This window comes from Taurulus bubalis (assembly GCF_910589615.1).
Source record: "Taurulus bubalis genome assembly, chromosome: 5".
Lineage (NCBI taxonomy): Eukaryota > Metazoa > Chordata > Actinopteri > Perciformes > Cottidae > Taurulus > Taurulus bubalis.
Window position 1 is genome coordinate 22,299,065 of NC_136593.1, and position 25,808 is coordinate 22,324,872.

The 25,808-nt window shown below is 43.0% G+C and overlaps 2 protein-coding genes across 2 annotated transcripts in view; both read right to left on the reverse strand.

Moving 5' to 3' along the window:
• Positions 1–6,972: 6,972 nt before the first annotated feature.
• On the reverse strand, positions 6,973–9,284 carry LOC306736927 (Krueppel-like factor 15; the record flags this gene model as incomplete). The annotated part of the gene is made up of 2 exons (XM_079218617.1): positions 6,973–7,141; positions 8,206–9,284. The coding sequence occupies 2 exons, from the start codon at positions 9,282–9,284 to the stop codon at positions 6,973–6,975; spliced, it is 1,248 nt and encodes a 415-aa protein (XP_079074743.1).
• A 12,765-nt stretch (positions 9,285–22,049) lies between these two features.
• nucks1a (nuclear casein kinase and cyclin-dependent kinase substrate 1a) overlaps positions 22,050–25,808 on the reverse strand; it is a gene marked incomplete at both ends in the record, with an annotated part of 50,446 nt that continues 46,687 nt past the window's right edge. Inside the window, 5 exons of the mRNA XM_079218788.1 lie at positions 22,050–22,303; positions 23,283–23,435; positions 23,712–23,861; positions 25,229–25,381; positions 25,506–25,552. Coding sequence (XP_079074914.1) covers positions 22,050–22,303; positions 23,283–23,435; positions 23,712–23,861; positions 25,229–25,381; positions 25,506–25,552 — 757 coding nt within the window. The remainder of the gene's footprint in view (positions 22,304–23,282; positions 23,436–23,711; positions 23,862–25,228; positions 25,382–25,505; positions 25,553–25,808) is intronic.

Consider the following 25,808-nt stretch of genomic DNA (forward strand, 5'->3'; position numbering starts at 1 on the left):
GAGCGGTTCACACCAAGATAAGGGTGCAAACACCTTTGAAAGGGCTTTCACCGAAGAAGGTTCGAGAAATGACGTATGCGCAATTTACCCGCATGACTGGATGTTGCAGTAATTGATAGTTTTAGGAGTCGGTAGAGAACATTAAAAAAGGTGTCAGTTTGTGCGATACGTTATAAAGCAAATGTACCAGTGTGATATTCTACATTTGTACGGAGGACAAACCGACTCTCTCATGCAAACTGCAATGATCGTTATTGTGATGATCTCGTATGATACTGAATCTAACTTTTAAAAAAATGCTGAACCTGCTTGCATATATAAGATATCACCATTTGTATGGCGGATGTTGTTCTTCGAGTGACCGGATTTTTTAAGTAATACATTTATTATATACATGTATTTGTTAAAGGTACTCATGGCACTTAATGCAAAACACTTTGAGTTTACTGTGAAACAAAACGTGCTATATAAAAGAAAATTGCCTGATCTGATACAAATTATGGTTCAGACCAATGATCAGTTGGTTTTCCCCCTTTTTTTCTTCCCACTTGGGAAACATATAGCATGATGGATGTCATTGTAGTGATTTAGGCAATCTATGTCATTAGCAAAATAAAATAATAATATTATTATTATTCACTATGATAGAAAGTTTGTGTTCAGATAAACCACTAAGTGGCAGCATATCACAGCAGTGTCGCACGACGATGAAACAAGCCACAGTCTGATTGTGCGTAAACTCATCTGGAGTGCACTCAGTAAACACATTGCTAAACTCATCTCAACCATGTTTTGATACCAGAGATTAAATGAAAGACAGAATCCATAGAAGTTCAGTATGTTTGGTGACTTGCAATATATATATATATATATATATATATGTATATATAGAATAATAAGACCAGGATCAGTAGGAAACAACGGTACAACTGAGAAGCATTTAAAGCAGATTTAGCTGCTGCAGCAGCAGGAAAAGCTGCGAACATCTTTGGCTGTACCAATCAGAGCATAGTAGCATTCCTATTAGGATTCAGCCAAAAAACATTAGCCCTGAACACGATGAAAACTGGATTTACTTGCTGGTTAAGTGAGTCATCCCAGCCGAGGGAAAGCTCTATCTTCTGCTTTTAGGTCTTTGTGTCCAGCCCAACCCTTTATAATCACTTTTTGATTTGGAGGGAAAGTAACTGTAAAAAAGTAAAAAGACATATCATTAAAAAAAACTCACTTTTTCAGTGACCAACCCACAAACCAAGGGCTGTCCCATTGTCACAACGTTTTGAGACATTTTGAGCCGTTTATGAACACTTCCTGTAAGTCCACATTTCTGCATGGTGCAGACTTTGCTTCAGGGAATTGCCCACAATTCATAGCAATGTGACGTTAAACACAGAGGTTACCAGTGGAAGACGGAGACCCAAATAAAGATCAACAAAGAGGACGTCTGCATGGGTGTTCAGCCTGGTAGATTACATTTACACTGAAACATTAAGGATCAAAGATGGAACATAAAAACACATGGAATCAGAGGAATGCAAGCAGAGATCATATCTCACAGATTTATTCATCCAACATTTAATTTTGTCTTTCTGACAATAACGTGTAAATTATTTGACAATGACCTGTGAGACGTTCAAATTAGTGATTAAAAAGTATAAAATATATACTTACAATCACTTACAACATCACTTTATGTACACATAAAGTGATGTTGTTGATACCAGAGATTAAATGAAAGACAGAATCCATAGAAGTTCAGTATGTTTGGTGACTTGCAATATATATATATATATATATATATATGTATATATAGAATAATAAGACCAGGATCAGTAGGAAACAACGGTACAACTGAGAAGCATTTAAAGCAGATTTATGTACACATAAAGTGATGTTGTCATGGTAATGTTATATGTTGCAGCAAAGTGCTGTGCCATTCGTGTTTACACTGTTTAAAGCATTTGCAGCCTCTCACACTCAACCATTTACAAGGCGACCTCAGTTAAGTCCCTGCGGGTTCAGGGTTTAAGGCTTTAGGGGGGGCTTTGGGATCGGGCCTACCTTTGCAAAGGTGGAGCATATTTTTCACGCAAGCCATTCACAGCAGACTGTTTTTTTTTTTCGGGAGGGGGTCTTCAAGAGACAGGAGCCGAAACAGAGCGTTTCAGACCGAATGCAGGTTTATTCCGACAATATGAGAAAAACAATGTGTTCTAGTAGAAACCCAAACAGCATGAACCCCAAAATGATCATGCTACGTCCCCTTTAAAGCAACATGAATGTATTTTTGTTTGGCTACCATTCACACATTCTGAAGATGCAGAACAACATGAATGTGTTTAGCTCTGTTTGAGCTCTTTGGCTGCTAAATGCTCCTCTATGTTCACCAGTTAGCTGCTAACTGTGTCCGTCTGCTGAAGGGGAACTGCAGTTAGGCTGTAATTCTCTGTTGGTTTATTACTACAAGCAGTTTCTTTTAAATTGGATCCAGCTTTAAGCTTTTCTTTGGCTGCTTTTCGGATTCCTAAATTAATTCAGTTTAGATTCCAACTAGGCCAGAGAAAAGAAGAGAGGGAGGGAGAAACCATTTCATAAATAACTACAAACAAATTGGGGAAGGATGGGCTCTAAACTAACCCATTAGAATAAAATAACAATGCCCCTCTCTGTTCTGTTGGAGGGACACGTCCTTGCCAGGATCAAAGGACCGATTTGTAAAGGCAGTAATGTTCTTCTCGTAAAGACAGTACAGTTCTGCAGTAACCTCTGGTCACAACTGTTCTCAGCTCCTGTTATTACACTACAAGCCTGTGGCCACGTTTCATTTCTAACAGGAAACCCCCCACCCACCCCCTTTTCTTCTCCCTCTGCCCTCCTGACCCGGCCCACTTTCTCTTCAGACGCCGGCCTCGATGACAGTATAAGAATCAAAACAGCACGGGATGAATCGGACGAGAGGCCTTCTCTGACACCGCTTCAAGCCCCGGATTAGCGGCAGTGTGAGAGAGCGTAGCAGGAAAGGAGGCAAACGCAGATTTCTTTGCTTTGAAGCCGGCCCCAGTTTCCTCCGGGTGCTAAACACAACTGGGAAGCACCCAGAGCCAGAAATTCCAGCCTGATATGCGTGCAGATTGAGCTCCAACTTCCCCTTCGCCATCTGTATCGAGCAGAGAGATACTGCACCGCACTGCAGCAGTCAGATCAGTATTGGAAAGTGGTTACAGGATTGAAAGCTGCCTGCAGCATTTCATTTTTTCTTTTGTACGTGTGTGTGTGTATGTGTGTGATTCAGGGACTCACTTGAGTGGCCTTGATGTGGTTATCCTGACGCCCACTGTGTGCTGTAATTCCTGCTGTCGTTAAGCGCTGCAGGTAATTCAGATTGGCGTCATTCCAACAATGGATGAGTTAGTAGGGCGGGCAGGGGACTTTGTCGGCCATGGCGGCAAAGCGAACCAGTTCTACAACAGTTTTGCAAAAAAAAATAATGAATGCAAGTTGTAGTCCCTCTTTGCTACACAAGAACAAAACAATACTTTTCTTTCTTTTTTTTTTTAATGCTGGAGTACGGAGGATGAGGTTAGGAGGCACGCACTATGAAAGTCAACGTTTCTGGTTCATTTAAAACACATTTAAACTACTTTAAGTCTCGCCTGTAATATAGTACAATATATTACCATATACAGTAAAATAAAAGAAAGCCAGTGTTAACACGGCAGGATTATATCTGATGCATTTAACTGTATACCAATTCATCTATTGTAGAGTTTTAAAATATTAGACCTGCGCTACTCAGTATTTTTTATGAATGAATTTGTGTAATGTGAAAGAGTTTAACTGATTGTGGTAGCACTTTATAATAACTACACACTATTTAGCAGTTGTAAAGCACGAGTAAACACTTAATTCACCATTTATAAAGCATTGTTTCAACATGAACACTCATTAGTATGCAATTCATAAACACAGTTATACATTTTGTATTCTTGATTAATAAGCTTGACTATTATGCATTTCATGATTGGGTTTTCATACTTTATAAATGATGAATTAAGTGTTTACTCACTAATGCAAAATAGTGTGTAGTTATTATAAAGTGCTACCCTGATTGTTTACGGGTATTTCTTTCAAGCTCCAAAGCCCCTTAAACATTCTGAAAAATAAACATTGGTGAATTGAAGTCCAATTTTCACTCTTTTTAGCTCCATTTTGGTCCCCACCAGCTCTTGGGGAAATGATCTGACTTTTTTTCTTTTGGAGCACAGCATTCATACCATTTTGAGCCCCTGAAACCTCTCGCTCAACCATTTACCAGCTGCATCCCTTAAGGCCTCGTGGGGGACTTTGAGGTTGGGTCCTTTTGCTTCGTGCAACCTCACATACACCGAGCCATTTCATCCATTGTTATTGTGCAGATGATGACGTGTGCAACTTTCAATACTTGCGCTTCATTACTTACTGCCACTTGGGTGAAGTCTAACTCGTGTTGACCGTACTTTTACTGGTAGAAGTCTAAAATGTCATTCCCCACAATGAAGTCATTATAGCACTATGTAAAATGTCAGCGAGTGTTAAATATATAAACACCTTTTCCACTTTCTCACATTTGCGTATAAACCCGGAAAATGAACCCAACTCACATTCTGCCCTCGTAATCAGAGTAACCATTCTCTTCGGCGAGAATCCCACCAATGACAACAAAGCGAAGCATTTTCTTGCTTTGTTTATTTTTGCAAATAGGAAAATAGCATATCTGGTATTCCAAAAACAAAACAAACATAAAACAGCCTGTGTCATACACAGGCAGAACTGAGAGAGAAGCAGAAGAGAGAGAGAGAGAGAGAGAGAGAGTGAATTGGATGATGATTAGGGAATACAGTTCTGGATGTAGGTCAGTAGAAGCAGCCTGGGGAGGCTCAGACACAAAGACAGTTACCGGTTCAGACAGATCAACATTTCTGCCCGTCTGTCGGCTTTGAACAGGTTTCTACATCGCTAAGCATGGTTATTGTTGTTTCATTACAAAAAAAAGAGTAATACCTAACGTATCCATATTACGAAGAGACAAAGATATGAGGCTGATTGCCGTATGCTACATGCAGAAGTGCTCTACTTTTGGGTTCAATGCAAAAAACAGAACCGATGTTGCTCGAGCTAAGTTAAGGTTGCCAGTGGCCGAAATGGTTATGTGTCTACTGGCGTCGCACTTCCATTTACGTGTGAAGCACTAGGTCAACAATCACCAATCTGTTGAGATCAACAAGCGACTGACCAACTTTCCCTCGAACGTTTTTTTTTTTTTGGCATTTTCTAGTTCCAAAACATTTTATGGAACAGCAATAAGAGCACAACTACTTGTTTCTCACCTTCCACTAACGCAAGTGCACTTGAGACCAGCAGACTCAGCTTAATGGTTTAAATGGGTAGAGTGGGATTTCAAATCCCAGACCGTAATCAGTCTGACATTCCACAGATTGATCACGCTACAATCAAAACTCACATCGGACCAAAACAAAAAAGAATACCTCCAGAAACACGACTCAATAGCTTAATGCACTGATTGAAAAGTCCTCACTGATAAAAAACGAAGAAGAAACATCTATATAAAAGCGACAAGCTGTACATGGTATCTTTGTCCTTTATGTCCAGTACACAGTATAATGACTATGCTATTACAGATGATTGAGTAGATGTTAGCTGCCTTCCCAGCTGTTTAAAACGATTAGCTTTTCTTGCTGCTATAGCCAACATTTTACAGTAACTGCTACTGTAAGTGAGAAAGAGCATTGTGTTTTCACATCACATCTGCACCGTCGAGACAAAGTATAACATATAGGCCGGGTACTTTTCTAGGCCATGGAAGTCGGCTGCACAATGATTCAGACAACAAAAGAGCTTATAAATCTGCTGCGCACTGTGGGTGTCGTTTTCAAGCTCTCGAAAAGGTGCCAGAACCGGGTTTTCTGGTTTGGCGGCCCCCACCCGGTTTAGGAATCACAGTTAAATAAGAGCAGTCATATGATAAACAGCAGGATCAAGTAAGGTTGGTTTTGTGATACGGACAAAGGCATCAATAGAGATTAGTGCGTACTGGGGCTGTGAAAAAAGGCATAGGGGTCAGAAACCGTGGTGGATTCCGATTGGACGAATGCAACGAAGGCCTGGGTCGGGTCGGGTGCATAATAACGTTGAACGTTGAACGTTCCCCCCCCCCTGCCCAGCTTGGCCAAATTGTGAGCAGAACCACAATTTTCATTCCGACAGAAAACAACGCCTCTGCATTTGCTCTGAAACATCGAGTCACACCTTTCGTTCGGAGTGAACGGTTAACTCAGAAATATGTGTATTTAGAGGAGATTCCGCCGCTTTGATGACAATTTCATACTCACAGCGATTGGCTGTCACGCTCTGCCACGTGAAGGAAGGCGCCCATACGATTAGAACACATTAAATACATGTGATTTCATAACATACAAAAAAAACACTGGGAAGCTCGCTCCGTGTCGACCCTGAAGTTTGGCTTTGAGGAAGAAGGGCAATCACAAAAGTAGAAAGGAGGGCGGGTTTACAGAATTAGAGACGCTCCTATTGCTGGATGCCACCATACTTCCAACAGCACCTGGTAGCGTGGTAACAGTAGTGCAAGTAGTGGTTGCAAGAGGGGCCTCAGTAAGACGGTAAGAGTGTCTGTGTGTGCGCACGCAAAGGCCAGGAAATCCCCTTTCAGCTGATTTTTCCTGAGGTGGCTGCTCAGTATGCGACGCGCTGCTCGGAAGGAACAGCGAAAGATAAACGGCGGGGGGAGATGTGTGTGGAAGAAGCCGCCAACTCTCAAGATTCGTCTGAAAGTCCTTCTAGTGAAAGCACCAAAAGTCCTGAGGGAGACTCGGACCCCCATCCCCCATTTGGTCAAAGCCAGGCCCAGGTGGAGCGTGTAGGACATGGCGTGGTCAAGAGCCAGCTGCAGGAGTCTCAAACCGTGGCTCTGATAATCCTGCTGGGCCTGGAGCTGCGGTGGACCTTCGTGTGTTTGGATAGGTGGTCGCTGCGGGCAAACTTCTTCTCGCACAGAGAGCATGCGTAGGGCTTGATGCCGGAGTGGGAGCGCCGGTGGCGGGACAGCTCGTCGGATCGGGAGAACCTGGCGACACAAGAGCAGGGGAGTGTGGGGTGAGGACAAGAAGAACAAGAAGAGATAGCCACACTAGCCCACTAGCTAGTTTGGCTATCAACGATGAGAAGAATATTGACACCTGCGGGAGCTAATCTGGTTTCCAAGGGTATAGCTAGGGGTTCTAGACCTACAAATGAATACTGCTTTGAACCCCGGTTCAATGATACACACATAGGAGACTTTTTGAGGATGCCTACACTGAGGTAGAATAGTCTTTTTTACTTCAGATGGTCTCGGTGTATCTTCGTTAGAATAGGGTTCCCTTCCTTGCTGCAGGAACGTTTAAAGCGACGCACCATTCGGGGGCGTCAATATCACCCCCCCCACAACGAATAAAGTTAAGCTGTCCCTCTTGAAAAGAAAAAAACACACCCGTAATGCAGTCGGAATCTCCTAAATCCTTATGTACTCTCCCTCACATATTTCTACTGGCATTTTCCGTGAAGGCTAAGGAAAAGTAGTTGGGGCATTTATTTTTTTCCCACTATTAGAATCCTAACTTTTACCCCACTAGTGATGGCCCTACCGGTTTCACCAACGCTGGTTTTTTAATCTTCTGTTCCATGAATGGAATGAATATAAATTCAGTACACTTCAAAAAGTTAAGTTTGCAATGTTGTTCTTATTACTAATAGTGACATTCATCAAAAATCTGTTGCTGCCCTATTTTTTTAGGCCATAACTTTGGATGATGTATACGGACATATAGTGTTAGCATGGGGCACAAGAGCCAACGATGGGAAACATTTGGCTTCTATGTTTTGACTACTTACTGGGAATGGAAGGGTTCAGCCCAACGTTGTTAGCATTGGGGGGAAAATACCAAGTTTCGGTATCTGATAACCCTTCATATTCACAGCTCTACTCCGACTGGACTTTCTGAAACGAATTTCACGATCTCACTAGTACCTGAAAAACCCGCTTCTCCCATGCAGCCTCTTGCATCAACCAGTGGGGGAAACTCAAAAGATGGTGTACTCCTTAAATCTAAAACTTGGTATTTACTGTTAAACCTGGTACGGTGCACATACCTCCAGCCGCACTCGGGCCAGCTACACGTGTAAGGTTTCTCTCCCGTATGCCGGCGGTAGTGAGCTTTCAGGTGGCTGCTTTTGGTGTACATCTTCCCGCAGCCGGGGTGGGAGCACTTGTGGACCCTCTCCGTGTGCAGCAGTCTGGTCACTCGGGGGCCCACGGCCTTCAACAGGCCGTTGCCATGGCCCCCGATCCCAGTCACGCCCGTGGTCTCTAGAGTCCTCATAGTGATGGGCAGCGGGGCGATCTTCACGTACTTCTGGTCAGCCAACTTGCCATCTCCGCTGTGTAGGGACAACAAGGTAGCGGAGGGCCCATGCGGGGCCAGCAAGGTGAGATTTTGTCTGGTTGCGCCCTGGAGCCCCATGACCAGATGAGTGAGCCAAATGCCACTCTGGGCCCCGGGTGGGGAGCCCGCCGGGGTCGGCGGCTGGGCCACAGGCAGGGTCTGGAGCTGGAGGACCAGCGGACCACCCAAGAGCATTGGCGGGGTTACGGTGGAGGAGTGAGCTCGGGCAGAGGGGGAAAGGCTGTCTGGGCTCTTTTGCTCGTTCTGTGGGGTGTTTGAAGCGCAGGGAGAGGCACAAGTCCCGGGGTCACTACAAGTGTCTGAGGAAGCAGCCGGGGGCGCAGCGGAGGACGGGGAGCCGCTGCACGGCAGAGGGCAGGACTCCTCTTTCGGAGCCAGTAGCTCCTCTTTGACCAGTTCCATCTTTTCCCTCAAGAACTCATCGATGTCCTCCAGGGTTGGGGAGAACGGAGAGGAGGGCTGGAAAGGGAAGTCCGGTAGCTTAGGCTCCTGGCTCGCTGGCTCCTCTTCTTCTTCCTCCGCCCCTAGAAAAATATGCAGTCTCGGCCCCTCCTCGTCGTCTTCGTCCTCCTCCTCCTCGTCTTCGTCCTCTCCAGGGCTGAAGCCGTGCAAAGCCCTCAGCTCCACGGCCTCGGGGCTGTCGCAGGAGGCCGAGCTGCCCCCCTCGCTGCTGGCCCCGTCTCCCAGGCCGAGGGAGAACAGGCTGCTGCTGTCCCTGAACAGGTCATTCTCCAAGCTCAGCGGTCTGCTGCCGAAAGACACCATTGATCTGGGCCGAATGCAGAGGTGAGGGTGTTGAGGAAACACTATCCAGAGGCGGGATCACACACAAAACCTGCAAGGGCCACATTGAGATTGGATTTAATTACCCAGCAGAAAGTGAGAGTGCAGCCATTTACCTCAATGACTGGACTTTAAACTTTAAGGGTACCTCTGGCAGTAAAGAACGTATTTAAGAAGTAACTTACTCCACCAATGGTTCACTAAATTTTAAAATGAACCCAATTTGAATAGTTTTTTTGTCCTAATTCTGTTTTACTTACTTGACGGGCCAAAGACAATTTTCCACTTTGACACAAAATTAACTTTTTTTTTTAACCATGAAGTGGCTGGGGGATGTGGTTGAAATCACAATACTGATAATGTAACAATAAAAAAATGTAACAATACAGACACAACACAATAATAATACATTGTAATATAGCAAATGTTGGCAATCGCATACAAAATAGTCATGTACAATGTGTCGTCATGTCACAATGAAACAAAAACCTTTAACTATTTGCATTTAGTTTTGTGGTAATTTGATCAAATACAACTTCCTTTGAAAATAAAAATGTTGGCAGAATATAAACTAAAACATTTTCGGTTCTAAAACTATATTTTGACATTGGTTGTATTGGTTGTATATTTGAATATATATATATGTTCATCAAAGCCTAGAGTCAGTAGTGTACTTTACTGGTGCATATATCTTTAACAAGTTTGCGATTAATCCAAAACCAATTGACATATAGAGGACCAGGGCTTGTGTGGCCCTGAGAGGCTGGGGTCCTGGGCCAGTTGCCCAATCTTCTCCCACTGCTCTGGTACTATTTAGTGCCAGTGGTTATCAAACTTAATTATTGAGGAGCAGTGTGCTGCCCTGTGAGGCGCCAGGGAGCAACTAGGGGTTCAGTGTATTGCTCAACACATCGACATGCAACTATGAGGAGATGGGGATCAAACCGGCTACCTTGTGTTTACGGGACGACCACAGTGCTCTGGTACCATTTAGTGCCAGTGGTTATCAAACTAAATATACACATGTAGCTACAAAGTGAGGCAGTGGTAAGACAAAAATAAGATTAAAAAGTTATTGGAATTAAATTATAATTAAAGTATATTTAAATGTCTAAGCGTATTTAAAGTTGGTTGACCCCTGGGGCAGCGTGACCTCAAATAAAAAAAATTGTAAAAAAACTTGTCCACACAGGTCTGACACCCTGAGGAAGTCCTCGCTTGCTAATGTGCAAAAGGAGGTTTGTTGCTGCTGTCAGAGCGTCGGGCACATGGAGCAGCAGGGCCTCGTGCGCCTGGCCGCGCGCAGGGTAAACACGGCCCACACGGACGCGCCCCACGGAGCTCGAGCGGCGCCGAGGAACACGAGCCCTCGGAGCTGATCGGGCTCGGAAGTGGAGAGAAAAAATAAACGACGACACGAAGTGATCCGCCTTGAACGCATCTGCGCCCGCATAGGAAGACACGAGTCTCAAGTTCGGCTGGGTCTCACACACACACACACACGCACACACACACACACAAAAAGGAAATGTTCTATTTATACTCCTCCGTGCCCGAGCAGCAGCAGCAGCCCGAACATTTGGCTCGACCTACCGTGTGTAGTTCGGGAGAGGCTCGGTCGGAGAGAAAGCAGCTCCGTCGACGGGCTCTTTATGAATACATATATCTATATTTCCTGCTTTCTTTCCTCTTTTTGTTTTTTTTTCCTCCGTCGTGTTATTGTCGTAGCACGCTCACATCCCGTCCTTGCCACGGGTCCATGTTGGCATTCCTCTTCTTTCCCAGCGTCACGTGACGGCATTGCTGCACAGCTCGGAGGCACGGGTCCTGTTCCGCGCGTCCGATTGGCCGCGCGCGGCGGAGGCTCGCCCTAATAGAGGCGCTCCGATTGGTTGCCGCTCGATAAATTCTGACTGCCATGTGTCGACGGAGGGGATCGCTTTAAAACGAGGGTGGACAACAATAATGGAAACACCATGTAATGCAACAGATTTCCCCCTTTTCTAGCAGCGTCAGGGCTTTTCTCCCTGCAGACCTGCAGTTGTTGTTCCTGGGAAGAAAGGGGCGGAGCTCTGACACATGCTGACGAAACTAGACTTTAATGTTTCAACTTCCGTTATACATTTGCACTCTGGGTAGGCATGCTCAGAAATACTTAGAATGACTGATTCCCAGTTCAGGGCTGAACCCCTCCAAATGCTCCTCCAAACATACATATGCTTTACAAACTACTGTGTGTGTGTGTGTGTGTGTGTGTGTGTGTGTGTGTGTGTGTGTGTGTGTGTGTGTGTGTGTGTGTGTGTGTGTGTGTCCTTCAGAAAGTGTCCCAAGGATGGGATGTAGATTTTTTTTTGACAAAAGTAACGAAATTAGTATTCAAGTATGCAAAAGAGAGAGAGTGTTGTGGTAAAGTGTGTTCTTCATGTTTACTCATTTTCATCTTTTCTCCGCTCATCAAGTGAATGACGTATATAACCACAACATGTTCCGCACAGTCCAGTGTTACTCTCATTAAGTAGTGAAAACAAGTCACGCTTGGACTTCTGTTACTAGGAACTCCAACACAGATAACAAGGCGGCCCTTGCATTTCTAATCCGTCTCACTCTACTCTACTACTAAGAAGCAAGCGGTCCAGCCCATCCAGTAAAATATGATAGCAATGGATCATGCATCGACGCGCTGCTATACGCTGGTTAATCGCGTCAACGCCCTTTACCTGTAAACTGCTGTAGACATGATCGCTGTTTGATAGAGAGCGAGTTGCCTTGATCTTTGCCGTGGAGCATCAATGGCTAAAGCTGCTGTACGTGGCCCTGAGGCAAACGTCCAGCGGGACCAGTCCATTGAAGTTCATCCTGCGGCTATTTTGTGCTTCTTCAGTTCGACTATCAAATGTCACTACAACTCGCACAAGAATCTTTTTTTTTGGTACGTTCGTATCATTCACAGAAAAGAAGAGCAGTCCCAGGATTGTGGATTGGTCCTTTGAATACATTTGTATTCACTTTACAGGCATTTGCGCTACAGGCCTGTGTTTTTTTGATGAAATGCAACATAGTTTATTGTAAAGGTGGAAACATATTTAGAAACTAAAGGAAGACATCTGTCTTGCGTGATTGGTTTCTCAGTCCTGTGTTCCAGGTTATGAGTTACTTATCTCACATCTGAGATGTCCCTTGCAATGGGCTTCTTTGATAGGCAAAGTTGGGCGAAGGCCACTGAACGCCCTGCTTTTTTAAAATTTATTTTTTTAACAATAACAGGAAAAACAGCGTCACGGTAATTCATGTTGGGACAAGTTATGTCTGGATATGAAAGCTTGCGATTGTGTATTGCCTGGAACAAGTAATGTAATCAATATTCTCCAGGCTTATGCCAATTACCTTTTAGAAACAGATAATATTATTAGAGATAAATGTTTTGCGATTTAAGAAAAGTGCAACATGAGTCTCTATTGCTGGGACACAGAGTAGAAAATAATCAACAAGAAGGTGAACAGTTTAGTAAAAAGTCCAAAGAAATGTGTTACAGCCGACAATCTCCTCAAAGTACAGGACATGGACACTATGAAAGCTGCCGTCTGACGCGGTGGAGAAAGCAGCAGTAAAACATATTTGCCACATTTAGGGGGACATTTATTAGGGGGACATTTGCATGACTGCCCCAAGCAAACAAGATCTTTACTGGTCTCCTTCTTTTGGGAGAACCTCTGTTATCCGTACAACCACTATGAACTTTATAAAGTACAGAGGCGCTGCTGACCCGTTGTACAAAGGGGCCCTCTGGTGGTTCAGCAGAGCCACTCCAAACAGTAAACCTTAACGCCAACAGGAGATGGGAAATTAATTCAAAAATCCTGCATGCATAAAATGTTTCAGTCATCCTAAACTATATACACTTTTAATTCATAACCATTATTATTCCTTTTAACTTGGCTATTCCATAAATAAATTTGAGGAATAAAGAAAAAAGTGATTTTTATTGTAGTGTATTACAAAACGATGTTATGTGTCATTGTAAGTACTCGTGACAGACATATCCACTGAATAGATGTATGCCTCATGGCACCGCATGTACAGCTCGGCAGCCGCTGGGATAACTATGATTCAGGTGAGGTGATATTAATATTTAGGATCATCACCCAGGAGACCGATAATCGTGTGCAGTGTGAAATCAAATATCAAGGTTGACTTATTTTAACTCACGTCAAATCAACGGGACTATGTTTTGTTATTATATTACTTCAAACGGTAAGTACAAAAAAATGTTGATTGTACAATCACAATTTATTCCAACACCTAAACCACGTATTTGTGTTTCCTGTGAACACAGAGGTTTCTTTAAAAAAGACAACGTATTTATGTAACAAACTAAATAATTGACACGTGCCCAAACTGACGCTAGAGGGTCACATAGAGCGCCGTAGCTTAAAGCTGAACAAGACGCCTCATTCGACGAGTGAGATAGTGTTGCCGCGGAAGACGATCCGGCAAGTCGAGTAGTGCCAGAGGTGGCACATTAATATAGGTGAAGGTCTAGAGAGATTATTTTTAAAGGATATCTTAGTCATTGACCTACATACAAGTAATAGAATAACCAGTAGAACACCAAACAGGTGGGACACCCGGCTGGAAAGTTGTCTTTTTCCCCCGAAGGTTGACTTTTATCGGGTGATAAGTGTCATTCAGTTACAGTTGATCCAACTGTTCCTACATGGACGCCAAAGTGAGCATACGGGTGAGAGGACTATCAGCATAATGCACCACAGAAGGAGTGTCAAGACTCCAGTGTGGTTTCTTAGCAACAGGACACAGCAGGATATTGCTCCCTATCATGCAAGAATAGAAAGAAAAAAAACTCACTTCATACATAAACATGGCTTACCCGCAATAAATAGTTTGGACTGCGACGAAGGCGGCGCATTCATCTGCATCTCATTGCTGTGCCTTAAACTGTGGCATCCTGTCTTGACCTTTGCCCGAATAATTCCCTGAGAGGAAGAAGAAGGGAGTAACTGTAACTAGTTCAGCCCCAGAGGGTATGTGCTAGTGTATATTTATACATATTTCCTCTGCTGGTGTTGTTGATGATGGACAGACTGGGCAGTGTTGGAGGTCAGCGTGGCTGTAGGCTGAGGCAGCAGGCGGAGGCCATGCAAGCCCTCACACTCTTAGTGGTGCACTATTGAGCATTGCCAGCAACACCTGCAGGAAATACAGAATTACTTTTTCGAATGGCAATCTTTGGCAATTTGTGTGTGTTTAAAGGTCTAATTGATCAGAGAAATGTGGAGGTACGTGCCAGAAGGAGGGATAAATAAATGAATAAAAGAAAGGCTGGTAAAAATGAAAATACAATCATATGTACACATACAATATATATAATATAATACAAATAAGAGTTTCATTCAGTTATAAAAATGTGTCTCAAATTATCATAATTGAAACTAGACACTGTCTTGCACCAAAATAACTGATGTATTGTTAATGATTTTACTGCTGATGTTCTAGCACAGTGGTTCTCAGTGATGTACCGTCTGCAAAATATGTTTTCAGCCAAGTACCCCTTAACCAGCGCAAAGCATTTTTGGTTGAAATAAAGATGTAATACACAGCGCTGTGCCATCAGTGTCTGATTTAATATAGAATATATACAGTTATCAGTTTATGAACATGCACTTATATCTTATTAAATATGTATTAAATAACAGTTTTTAATGGATGCTCATTTTAAATGGGTTTAAAACAAATCTTGCGTACCCCCTGGGGTGTCTCCACCTGTGTGGACTCTAAGCTGCTCTTTTCTGTGCTTGGACGAAGTGAAAAAAGCCTTGAAGAGAGAACGATGAAGGATTAACGAAAGGGAGACAAGCACTAAAATGGACAGAAAGGATATTTTACATTTAGATTTCATCATATGAAAGTGTATTACAATCGAAAGGTTGGAAATATGGATGCAGCTGGCTTCCCTATTCCCTGCATGTTTGCATAGAAGTGGTTTCTGCATTTTATTGAAGTGATACCTGTCTGTCTGAGTGATACAGACGCAGCACGGAGTATGGCGGGATCTAAAGGATGGAGAGTGTGTATCCTGTCACAGCCGCCTCAGTACGGTGGTGGTAACAGAGCCGCTGACATACACCACCCTGGCTCCCAGCAGAGGGAGTCCGTCAGCCCGGCGCACAGCACCGATACCTCACTCTGCAGGAAGAGACTCACACTGGCCACGCGCATTCGTTTGTAATCTGTAATGTCTTTTATGATTTGAAAATGTTCATCTTTAAGACTCCCAGTGGGTGTAAAAAGACCCCCAGACAGACCACTAATAATACTTTGATTTTATACAGTACTTTTCTGAATACTCAAAGACACTTTACATAGGAGTCATTCACCCACTGATGAGAGGAGGTGCCATGCAAGGTTGCACATCAGGACTATCTAACATTCATACACCGTAGGCGCAGCTACGGGAGCAATTTAGGATTAAGTGTCTTGCTCAAGGACACATCGACATGGGCTAGCGGAGCCGGGGATCGATTGTACAGCTCCTGTCTTGTATGTTCCTCCTGCCTGTCTGTCTGCTTCTGGCCAGCGCGCTGGTGGTGCAGCTTGGCACCAGCGCATCACCTCTGTTTCTCTCCATGGTAGAGAAGCCGGTTAAATTACATGGTGACAGCCAGCTAGATGGGCTCTAACACTCCGGTACACTAGGTGGCGGTATGCACCTAGTCAAGTTGGTTGCGGTCCACCATTAAACTTCAGGAGAAGAAGCAGCAGCAGCATACTTTTCCTGTGGGCAGTTCTGTATAACATTTGGACCTCCTGTCCTCCCAGCCCAACGGTGCATCTCACCCTGCATGGCCACCCGAGGCACGATGGAAAATGGAAAGCAGGTCTGCTAGCTCGCTGTTAGCTTTGTGGAGGGATCGCGAACAGCTGATCCACTGCAGGCCCAGTTAGAAAATCCACGGCCCGCCACAAGGTAGCCCCGCCCGAAAGCATACCCTGATTTATGGTCCTAATGCACCATCATTTACTAAATGTACATCATGCTGTATTGAAGATGACTTGAAAGTAGAGATTGAGAACATAAACTCATGTTTACAATGTTTACTGAGGGAATAAATCAAGAGAGAAGTAGAGTCATTTTCTCATTTCTATACAACCAGACTTCTTTTTGCAACCAGAGGAGTCGCCTCCTGCTGGCCTTTAGAAATAATAAAAGTTTAAAGCATTTATGCATTTGCTTCATTCAGAACCAGAGGTTCTGGGCGGTTCGCTTGGGTGACCTGGAGAAGAAGGCAGAGAATCCTCAAAGGTCAGAAAAAAAGTGTGGATCCTGGGGATGCGTGCTGTTGCCTGCTGCATGATGAGTGTTTGCTCTTTTCTCTTTTTTGTGAATTCTGAGTAATTTCGAGTTTTGACTGGTCTCTTCCTGTGTGTCTTGTGTAGGACTGTTAGTGCAAGATCTTACTGACACCATATTAAGTTCATATGCGTATAAGTCCCACTAGCTTCTGTAAGTCCCATTACATGCTCACCCTCAAAGGTACGACGCCAGTGAAGTGTGTGTGTCTCATTTGACCGTCTCTCCTCTCAGAATCGTGTGGTCGACGCTGGCCCAAAAAGGGAACTCTTTTCGCCTTATGAACCACAGCTGCAGACCAAACTGCAATCCTGACCTTTTGAAGCTAGGTTTGATACCACTTTTTTCCCCTATGTTTCCTCCAGAGTGCCGTGGTGATGGAGAAGGAGGAGAAGGCCAGGAACGCCAAGCTGGAGCAGAAAACTTCGGTAACTTTTGTTACCAAACAGACCAAAGTTCTCCATTGAATTGTAACGGTACCGGCCTTAACCTGGTCAGAACTTAGGGGGAGCGCCTACTCCTTATGCCAGCCGTGTAATTTATAATGCATCGTGATAAAAGATCATTTTACTTAAAACAATTTATAATGCATTGTGATATAAGACTACTTCACTTAAAGCAATTTAGTTATAATGCAGCGTGATAGAATACTATTTCACTCAAAACAATTAGTATAATGCATCGTGATAAAAGATCATTTTACTTAAAACAATTTATAATGCATGAAGAGAAAATGAAAGAACTTAGAATGAAAAGTTCTTAGAAAAGCAAAGAGAAGAACTCGTACTTTACATAACCCAATCCTTCAACAGAATCATTGCCAGTCATTTTGTCGCCTGAAAAGGTCTTAACTGTAATTCAATTTAAGTCATCAGTTTTGGTTAATTTTGCTTTTGATAGCCCGACTCCCGGTAACCTGTAACTAGTAATTTTTAAGTTTTTTTTTTGTTGTAAATGTCTTGACTTTTGACTTTTTGCTTAAGTTTTTTGCTGCATTTCGATCAGGTCACAGGTGCTCCGGTAGCTAATATTCCTTCGTAATAGTTTGGTCGGTGGCCTAATAAATAATAAATAAAAGCAGATCAGAAGAGACAATCAGATGACACATCGCTTTGGAAATGAAACCTTAACGATATTAAGCTCGTTCCACCGCGTCAGGCCCGCGGTGTGTTGGTCCAGCTGAAGTGTCCACGGGGAAATGAAAAGTACTGTTAACTTTGTTCATTGTAGAAATTATTTGAAACTACAAGCAGAAAGAGGTCAACTCTAATAGCAACAGGTCAACACCCTTCTCCCTGAGCGTGGACAAACCAAAGACCATGCAAGAAACACAGTACACTGCAGACTATTGGAGTACTACATCAACATGCAAAACCATGGCTACCAATACATATACATCTACATTATGACCTTTTGATATACTATACCGTGGCTATTATACCTTTTTGTGACATACTATAGTCATTGTTTTTGAGTTGTATTGAAATGCTATTCTGTGGGTATTTTCTGACTTTCTTTTTCTAAATCATATAAGATTACATACCACATTTCTTCAGGGCATATCATACTATTTAATGTATGACTTTTTTATATTCTATGCTGTGGCTTTTATGACTTATTTACTTAGAAGTACATTCTACAAAATGCCTTTTTGCATACTACACAAACATTTAGAAATATCTAAATATGACTTACTAAATACTGGGTATACTAAAACTATGTTGTATCTTTTATCATGGCATAATCTAACTAGATTCTTTTAACTTTTTCCAAAATAAAAATCAAAAATATTTTTTGTATCGATTTCTTTTTTATGGTTTTAAAACAACCAACATTACAACTTCTTTGATGAGATTTGTATGACTTTTTTCGTATTATTAAACTATACTTAAACACATTTTACATGTTATGACTTTTGAACGTACCATGGGTTATTTCAAACTTTGTGTACGTGTACTAAGACTATTTATGACTTTTAATTACTGTTTTAAATGTACTGTTCTGTAACATTTTGGGAAAAGTTAGTTATATTATGACTTTATAATGACGCATGATTTTTTTATCATAAAAAAAACTATAAATATACTATACCCTGGCTTTTCTTCAACATACTACACTATGATATTTGTTTAGGGGTCGGACTTCGAGTGGCCAAGTCAGACTCCTTCCGGGTTGAATTTTTTTTTCCCGAACCCGTGTCTTCGGTGCATGTAGCATTGCATCCCGGAAACATTGAGTGACTCATGAACAGTAAAAACAAAAGGATGAAAATTGATACAGAACCAGAGGCATCTTTTTTTAAAATTTTATTAAGCAGGAACTTTCATCCTTGATGACACCTGGTGCATACATTGCCCACAATGCAACTTGATCACTGACAAGTTTGGTCTGTGATTCTGTGGCTAACAGTGGCTAATGTAGCCTGGAGCTTTAGGCAAAGATGAGGAATGGCTGCAGAGGTCTAGTGAGCTCACTTCTTTCTAACTCCACACCTCCAGATGTTTCTTCATTTCCTCTGGCCCAACGACATCGCTTGGTGAACGTTGGCACCAAGCTCCAAGACACCAATGGCTTTATACAACTTCTTCCACAGATGCAGTCTGACTGTGTTCCCTTTAAATTTAGCTGTTATTTGAACACTTATTTGTACTTTTCTATTAGTCTCTCTTCATCGTATCGTTCCTTTACTTATTTAATTTAGTCTCTTGCTGACGTGCTCTGATGAGGGCGTCGGCAGATTTGTCAGTCCGTTGGTTGTAAAATAAAATTCACCAAAACGATCATTACGATGGCCACAAAAACATTCCTCTTATGGATCATGGAGCATGTCAGCAGTCTGTTCAGCAGATCAGAAAACAGCGCCACTGGGTGGCAGACACGGAATACTGCAGATCACTATAAAAAGCAAAGCCACATTCCACAGAGCTCAATGTCACAAAACAAGTAGTTAAATCCGTATAAAAAGTAGGTTGCCTTTATTAGAAGCTGGGAAACCAAAACATTACCAACATTGTCGTTGTTAATACTCGTTTTTCTTTCTTTTTTTGTCAGACCACAATATTGCCAATACCACTTTTCCCCCACAGCATGCAAAAGATTCAAGTTCAGCGTTCCCGTTCCACACTACTGACAAAAGCTTCTCCTCGTGGTCTCCTGTAGGAATAACAACGTGGCTTACATCAACATTGCCACTACAACTGAAGGTAGAAAAAGGAACATCAAAAACAGTACAACAGAAGAAATCTTTGAATGGATGAAGAGGAGAAATTCACAGCCTTATGCCGTGTGCCTCCTGAGGATGATGGAGAGGAACTTCTCTTCAAGCCCTCAGCGCTGCCGACCACAGGGCAGCATCTGATCCTACTGCGAACACAGCTTTAGATTGGTAGAAACAACTTTTTGCCCTTATTTATATCCAATCGTCTTAAAATGACATTAAGGATTTGGTGCCAATTCAGGACCTGGAAGTAGAAAAACACACTAAGCGGCTAAGGACAGTTGTAAAAGAATTGAATGTGCTTCTGATCCCAGGACTCATTAGTATTGCAGCCGTGGGATCGATCAGAATTCCTACTGACTGACGCTGAACGCATTTATTACGTTCCCACGGTCACAATAGTCGTTTTTTCTTATCTTTTTAAAAACTAATTTGACATCAAAGCACTTTATCAATAAAGAAAAAAAAAAAAGGACAATCTCACAAGTTCTGCACCTGATCACCGAGTCACTAGTTTTAAGATCGTTTATGGCTTTGGACGGTCTGTTTATCAGAGGAGTCGCTGACTGGTTCTCAGCCTAATTTGCCGCTCGGAGCAAAGACCTAAAACACAAGGACAGATTACATTCTCAGGCCTCCAACAAGATCAGAGCCACGACTGAAAACGGAATTCAATGAAAATTAAGGCATTAATAGACAAACAAATACCGGATATATATACTGAGCGGCCCACTTTATTTTTAATCTTCTGAGTCTCAGTACTGTTTCATTTGAAAAATGGATCCGCTACTAAATGAGTGAGTAAATGAAAAAAGGAACCGTTATGCTGGTGGGACGGGAGAAGAGTGAGAGAACAGAGGTAAATCAGGAGGGAGGGCCGGCCCGACCAGGGCAGAACAGATTGGATAGGGTCAACTTTTTTTCTTTAAAATCAAGATACATTTTATTTCTTTTCTTAAAAAACAAACATTACAAAAAAAATCTGAATAGAGAATTAAAACAATGAACCGACAGAAGAAAAAAACATTCTTTTTTTTTTTAACTAAAAAGAAAAGAAACATCTCTTCTTGCATTTCTTAACAATAAAAATAAAAACAAAACAGATTTAGGGGTGCCTGGCACAAGGGGTTGAATGCTGAGAAGATGCTATGGCCATGCAGGGAGGCAGGGGGATCATGTGATCTGAAAGGGGGCGGGGTTTGCATCACGTAGCAATGGCGCATCGTTAAGAAAGCCCGACATCCAACAACCAAAACCCTTTAACATAGGCAGCAGACGAGCTGAGAGAGAAAAATAAAGCCAGACCCTCTTACAAGCATACAAATTCAAACAAGTACATAAAAACACACACACGCCGGCTTGGAACGTGCGATAGTGGCAGTCCGGCGTGTGGCGAACACTCAGCGGCGACGCGCCACTCCGCCAGTCCACATAGCGCACCTTTTAACGGTTTGAACTGATCTACGAAGCAGCAGCAGGAGTTCAGCACCAATACGGTCTGAAACCAACAGGGTGACCTAATAATAACAATTAGAAAGGGAAAAGCTGCTTCAACTGACAGGACAGGGGTTTTCAGAAGAACTGCCTAGCTAACGCTGCCCGGTTAAAACATGCTCCTAGTTTAAAAGCTCATGGACCAAAGAGAGGGGGAAGGCTTGTAGCCCCGTGTGTGTTGACTTAAGCGTTGCTTTGTAAATACGGCGCTTCAGCAACCCGATACTGAGAAGCCCCGGACAATACTCCCAGTAGTCGCACATATCGGTAAAGTAAACTGGACAGCGCGCGTTGCCAGTCATGTCAGATCACTGGGGGGGGGGGGGGGGGGGGGAGTGGTTTTGTTCACTCGGGACGGATGCCCACTAGCACTGAGCTCAGGGAAAAGGCAAGACACTTTGACACTAGAATGCAGAATGTAAGTGATAATGACAGGAGGGCTGTGAATCCTTACAGACGCTGCATGAGAATCAGCACAATGTCTTGGTTGGAGGGGAGGGGGGGGGGGGAGCACAAAAAAAAAAGCACACCAAGTCCAAACCATTGAGCCAGGCCACCAGGAGACGAAAACAAAACGATTCTAAACGCAGAACAACAAAAAAAAAAAAAAACTTGTGAGAAGAGACAGAGAAAGAGACATGGGAGGATGGGCTTCAGCGGGTACCATCTTCTAGTCTTCTCCAGAGGGCGCCTCTTCTTCTGAGCCGTCCTCCTCCTCTTCGTCCTCCTCTTCCTCGTCTCCTCCCTTGGCCTCCTTCTTCGTCTTGGGGGCAGGGGAGGACTCTTTCTTCTCGACCTCCTCCTCCTCCTCTTCCTCAAGGGGACTCTCGGGGTCCTCCTCTTCTTCTTCTTTGGGTGAGCTCTTCTCCGGGGCCTTGGTGCTGGGGCGGCCCTTCCCCTTTCCTTTCATCGGGCTGGGGGTCACTGGGGAGCAAAGAGACAAACCGGTTCTTGAGCACATTTGGTTTTATCCGACTCCCCCGCTACAAATTCTGTGTTTTTTATAATTGAAGATCATTTTGTCGTGAGAAAACTACGGAGGTGGCTCAATACAATTTCAGCAATTCAAAAAGGAGAATGCATCACACAGGTGGAATGCCTACGAATACATTTGATGTGACAAATGCTTCAATAGAGTAATCAAACAAAACATTCCATTCGTTTGGAAAATAAAATGCTCTAAATTCAGACGTCACTGTCAAATTCCTCCGTTTATGGATGAGCCCCAAAGTTCCCCCTGACCCGTGTTCTCATTGGCTGTACCTCTCGGTTCTGGGGCCTGTGCACAATATTTACCGACTTATTTACATCGTAGAACAGAATATTCAAACTGTTTATGAACAAAACAGTGTAAAATACTCTTACTAGTGAAAGTCCAGCAATCAAAATGTAACTTGAGTAAAAGTACTTTTGTAATAGCATAATATACAAAACGTGCCTAAAAGTATACTAATTTCAAATATATATGAATGTTCATCACTTTAATATTTCAGCTGGTAAAGGTGGAGCTAATTAAAACTATTTTAATTAGGCTATATAAGATTTATGAATAACTCATAGATTGAGTTAATTTCTATTTTGTATTAAAAATCTGAATCTACAAAACAGCCCAACTAGTCACTAATATTGTCAGATACATGTGGTGAAGTAAAAGGTACATTGTTCCCTGTGAGATCTCGCCTCTCAAAGAGCACCCGATCGATGCATTTCACTTTCAAATGTAGAAACCCTTCTGGGGGAGCACGTTGGTCCACCAACCAGAGTATAGATTGTTTTTACAAACTACCTGATCAGTTGCTTGAGGTCATGATTCAGAACAACTAAGACTATGAATTCATCAAAGTCATCAAAAAGTCGATGAACGCATGCAGAGTTCTCCTTGAAGCCCGACTGGACCGCTCACCTGTAGCCTTTAGTCGGGGTTTGGGGCTTTTCTTCTCCTTCTTGTCCGGCCGTCCCCGCCGGATCACCTTCTTGCCCCTCTTCTTGGAGCGGCCGTAGTCACTGTCGTCATCATCCTCCACCATGAAGTCCTCATCGCTGCCGGACTCGTCGGCTAAACACACACAAAAAGACACATGAGGATGTGTTCGTCACAGCTGCCAGGCTAACTAATGCAACCAAAAGACTGTATATTGACAGGAATAAACCTGATCAAAAGTTGACCAATCCCAAAAAGCTAGATTGGCTGCCTTTTTTCTTTTGTGCTGATCCGATCCTTTGCATGTCAACTATTCATTCAAAATGATGGCGCTTTGGAGAAGCGATACAGGATCACGATACACAAGTGCATCAACATGTACTAACGCCGCTACAGTACAGTTGTACATACGGTCCAAATAGGGCTCCTCTTGGTCTTCCTTCTCCTCGTCCTCGCTGCCTGCGTCTCCCAACAGGATCTCTCTCTGTTTGGACACGGCCTTGGAGGCCGCCTGGCGCACTGTGCGCTTTCGACTCACTTCCTTCTCGTCGTCACTGTCATCTACGCAAAGAACAGTGTAAAAAAAAAGAAAAGGTTACAACAGCGTTATTAAAAGTCGTCTTGTAGTTGTTTTTAGCAGAGCTGACATTATGAATTACTGACCACTTCCACTAGTGGCCATCAATTTCTAGAAAAGTGCAAAACAATTGTGAAGATGTTTTTTTCCAGATGGTCCAACGTGAGAAAAGCCGATTGGTTCGTCACAATTATGGACTATTCTTTCTGCATTAAATTTGCACAGTCATAAGAAAGCGTTGGCCAAGTCGTTGTTTGTCTGCTGCATGGTGACGTAAACCTCCCAGAACAATTATCTTTATTAGCATATTGCTATAAAATATATTATATAGTAATATGTATTTAGATCATAAAAGTCAAAACATTGTGGAGGGGAAAAGCGCACATCACGAGTTCTGAGAGCCTCACATGACATCCTAATTTATGTCATTACTTCAACACCCAAAAATATTTACTGTACAAGAATAGAAAAGGAAAAAGTCATAAATGTCAAACGAGTTGCAGAGTCGTTGTCCGTCTGCTGCTCCTTCCATTTCAGACCGTGTTAATGTGCTGATCACAAGCAGCATGTGATCAGACCATCAAAGAAACGCCATAACTGTTCAGTTAAGCAAGATCTTTCTCTTTTTTCTCTCCAGAGAATCACCCTTCTAAAAAAAAACGTATTTCCTTGAGCTTTGAGGCTCGGGCAAGAGGGCAAAACGATTGTTCCTATTGGGAGCTGTCGTACTGTGAACCAGGGGGTGCATTCTGGGTAACAAAGCAACGCAGTAATGGCTTTTAAATGTAACATGTACGTCTGTGATGCGTAATGAGCAACCACAATGAGACTTTAGACACTTGATTGGTCACGAAGAGATGAGACGCCGTCAACATCCATCAGACATGAGCTCCGCAGATGACTGATTGATCAATCATACCTGGGGCTCGCGGCGATAAATCAAAAGCAGAATGTGGCATTGTTTGGGAATGCTGGAGGCAAATGACTCGATCGGTCACAATCAGCCGGGGATTGTGGGAAGAATGCGCAACATTTATTAAATCGAAAGCCTTTCCTTCTCTCTAGAGAATTGTTTGATTTGTCCGTTCTGGGCTACTGTAGAAGCATGGCGGTGCAACGTGGCGACTCCTTGAAGAGCCCATGGGAGAAGTTTGCCATCAGGGCTTTAGGCAGGAAATCTCGAGGTTTAGGCAACAAACCAATAGAACTAATGAAAACATAGTTATGAATATCATATATCGCAGTAGACAAAATGAGCAGCGTACACTATTTATGTAAATGTTTTATCACCACACTAAAAAAGAAAAACAGTATATTTTACACAATTAAAAAAAAGAAACTGGACTCGTACCTGCAGGCTGTTTTCTCTTGGGCCCCCTCTTGGCGGGCTTCTCCACCTTGGCTTTCTTGGCCTTTTTGCCTTTCTTTTCTTCGTAGTCGCTTCCTCCGTCCTCTTCCTCCCCCTCTCCGAATTCGTTGTCGTCCTCCTCGCTACCAAGGTCATCTGCAGCAGCGACACAGAGGAGAGTGAGTGAGACGGCTCACCTATTCAAATTCCAGCTGTTCTCACTCAAGCGGCCGAGCCAAACACTCTGCTTGAAACATTTAGACGATAAGACTCGACTCACCTGCTGATTCATTTTTGGGTTTGGAGACCTTCTCATCAGACTCCTCACTGGAACAAAAAAAAACCGTCTTAGCAACTCGGGTACCCAGAGAGATATTGAACAACGGCACAGATTTGAATCTGCATTTTATTATTCAAATAAATATGCAAACGGTTACACTTTGTTTAATTTAAACAGTTACAGATGTTTTCTTCTTCTATGCACTCTACAAGAATAATTAACGGGTACTTTGTTTACGTGCCGGTCTGTGATTATTGTACTTGATCCCTATCTGGCAGGTGCACCAAGAGACAGATGCCATAA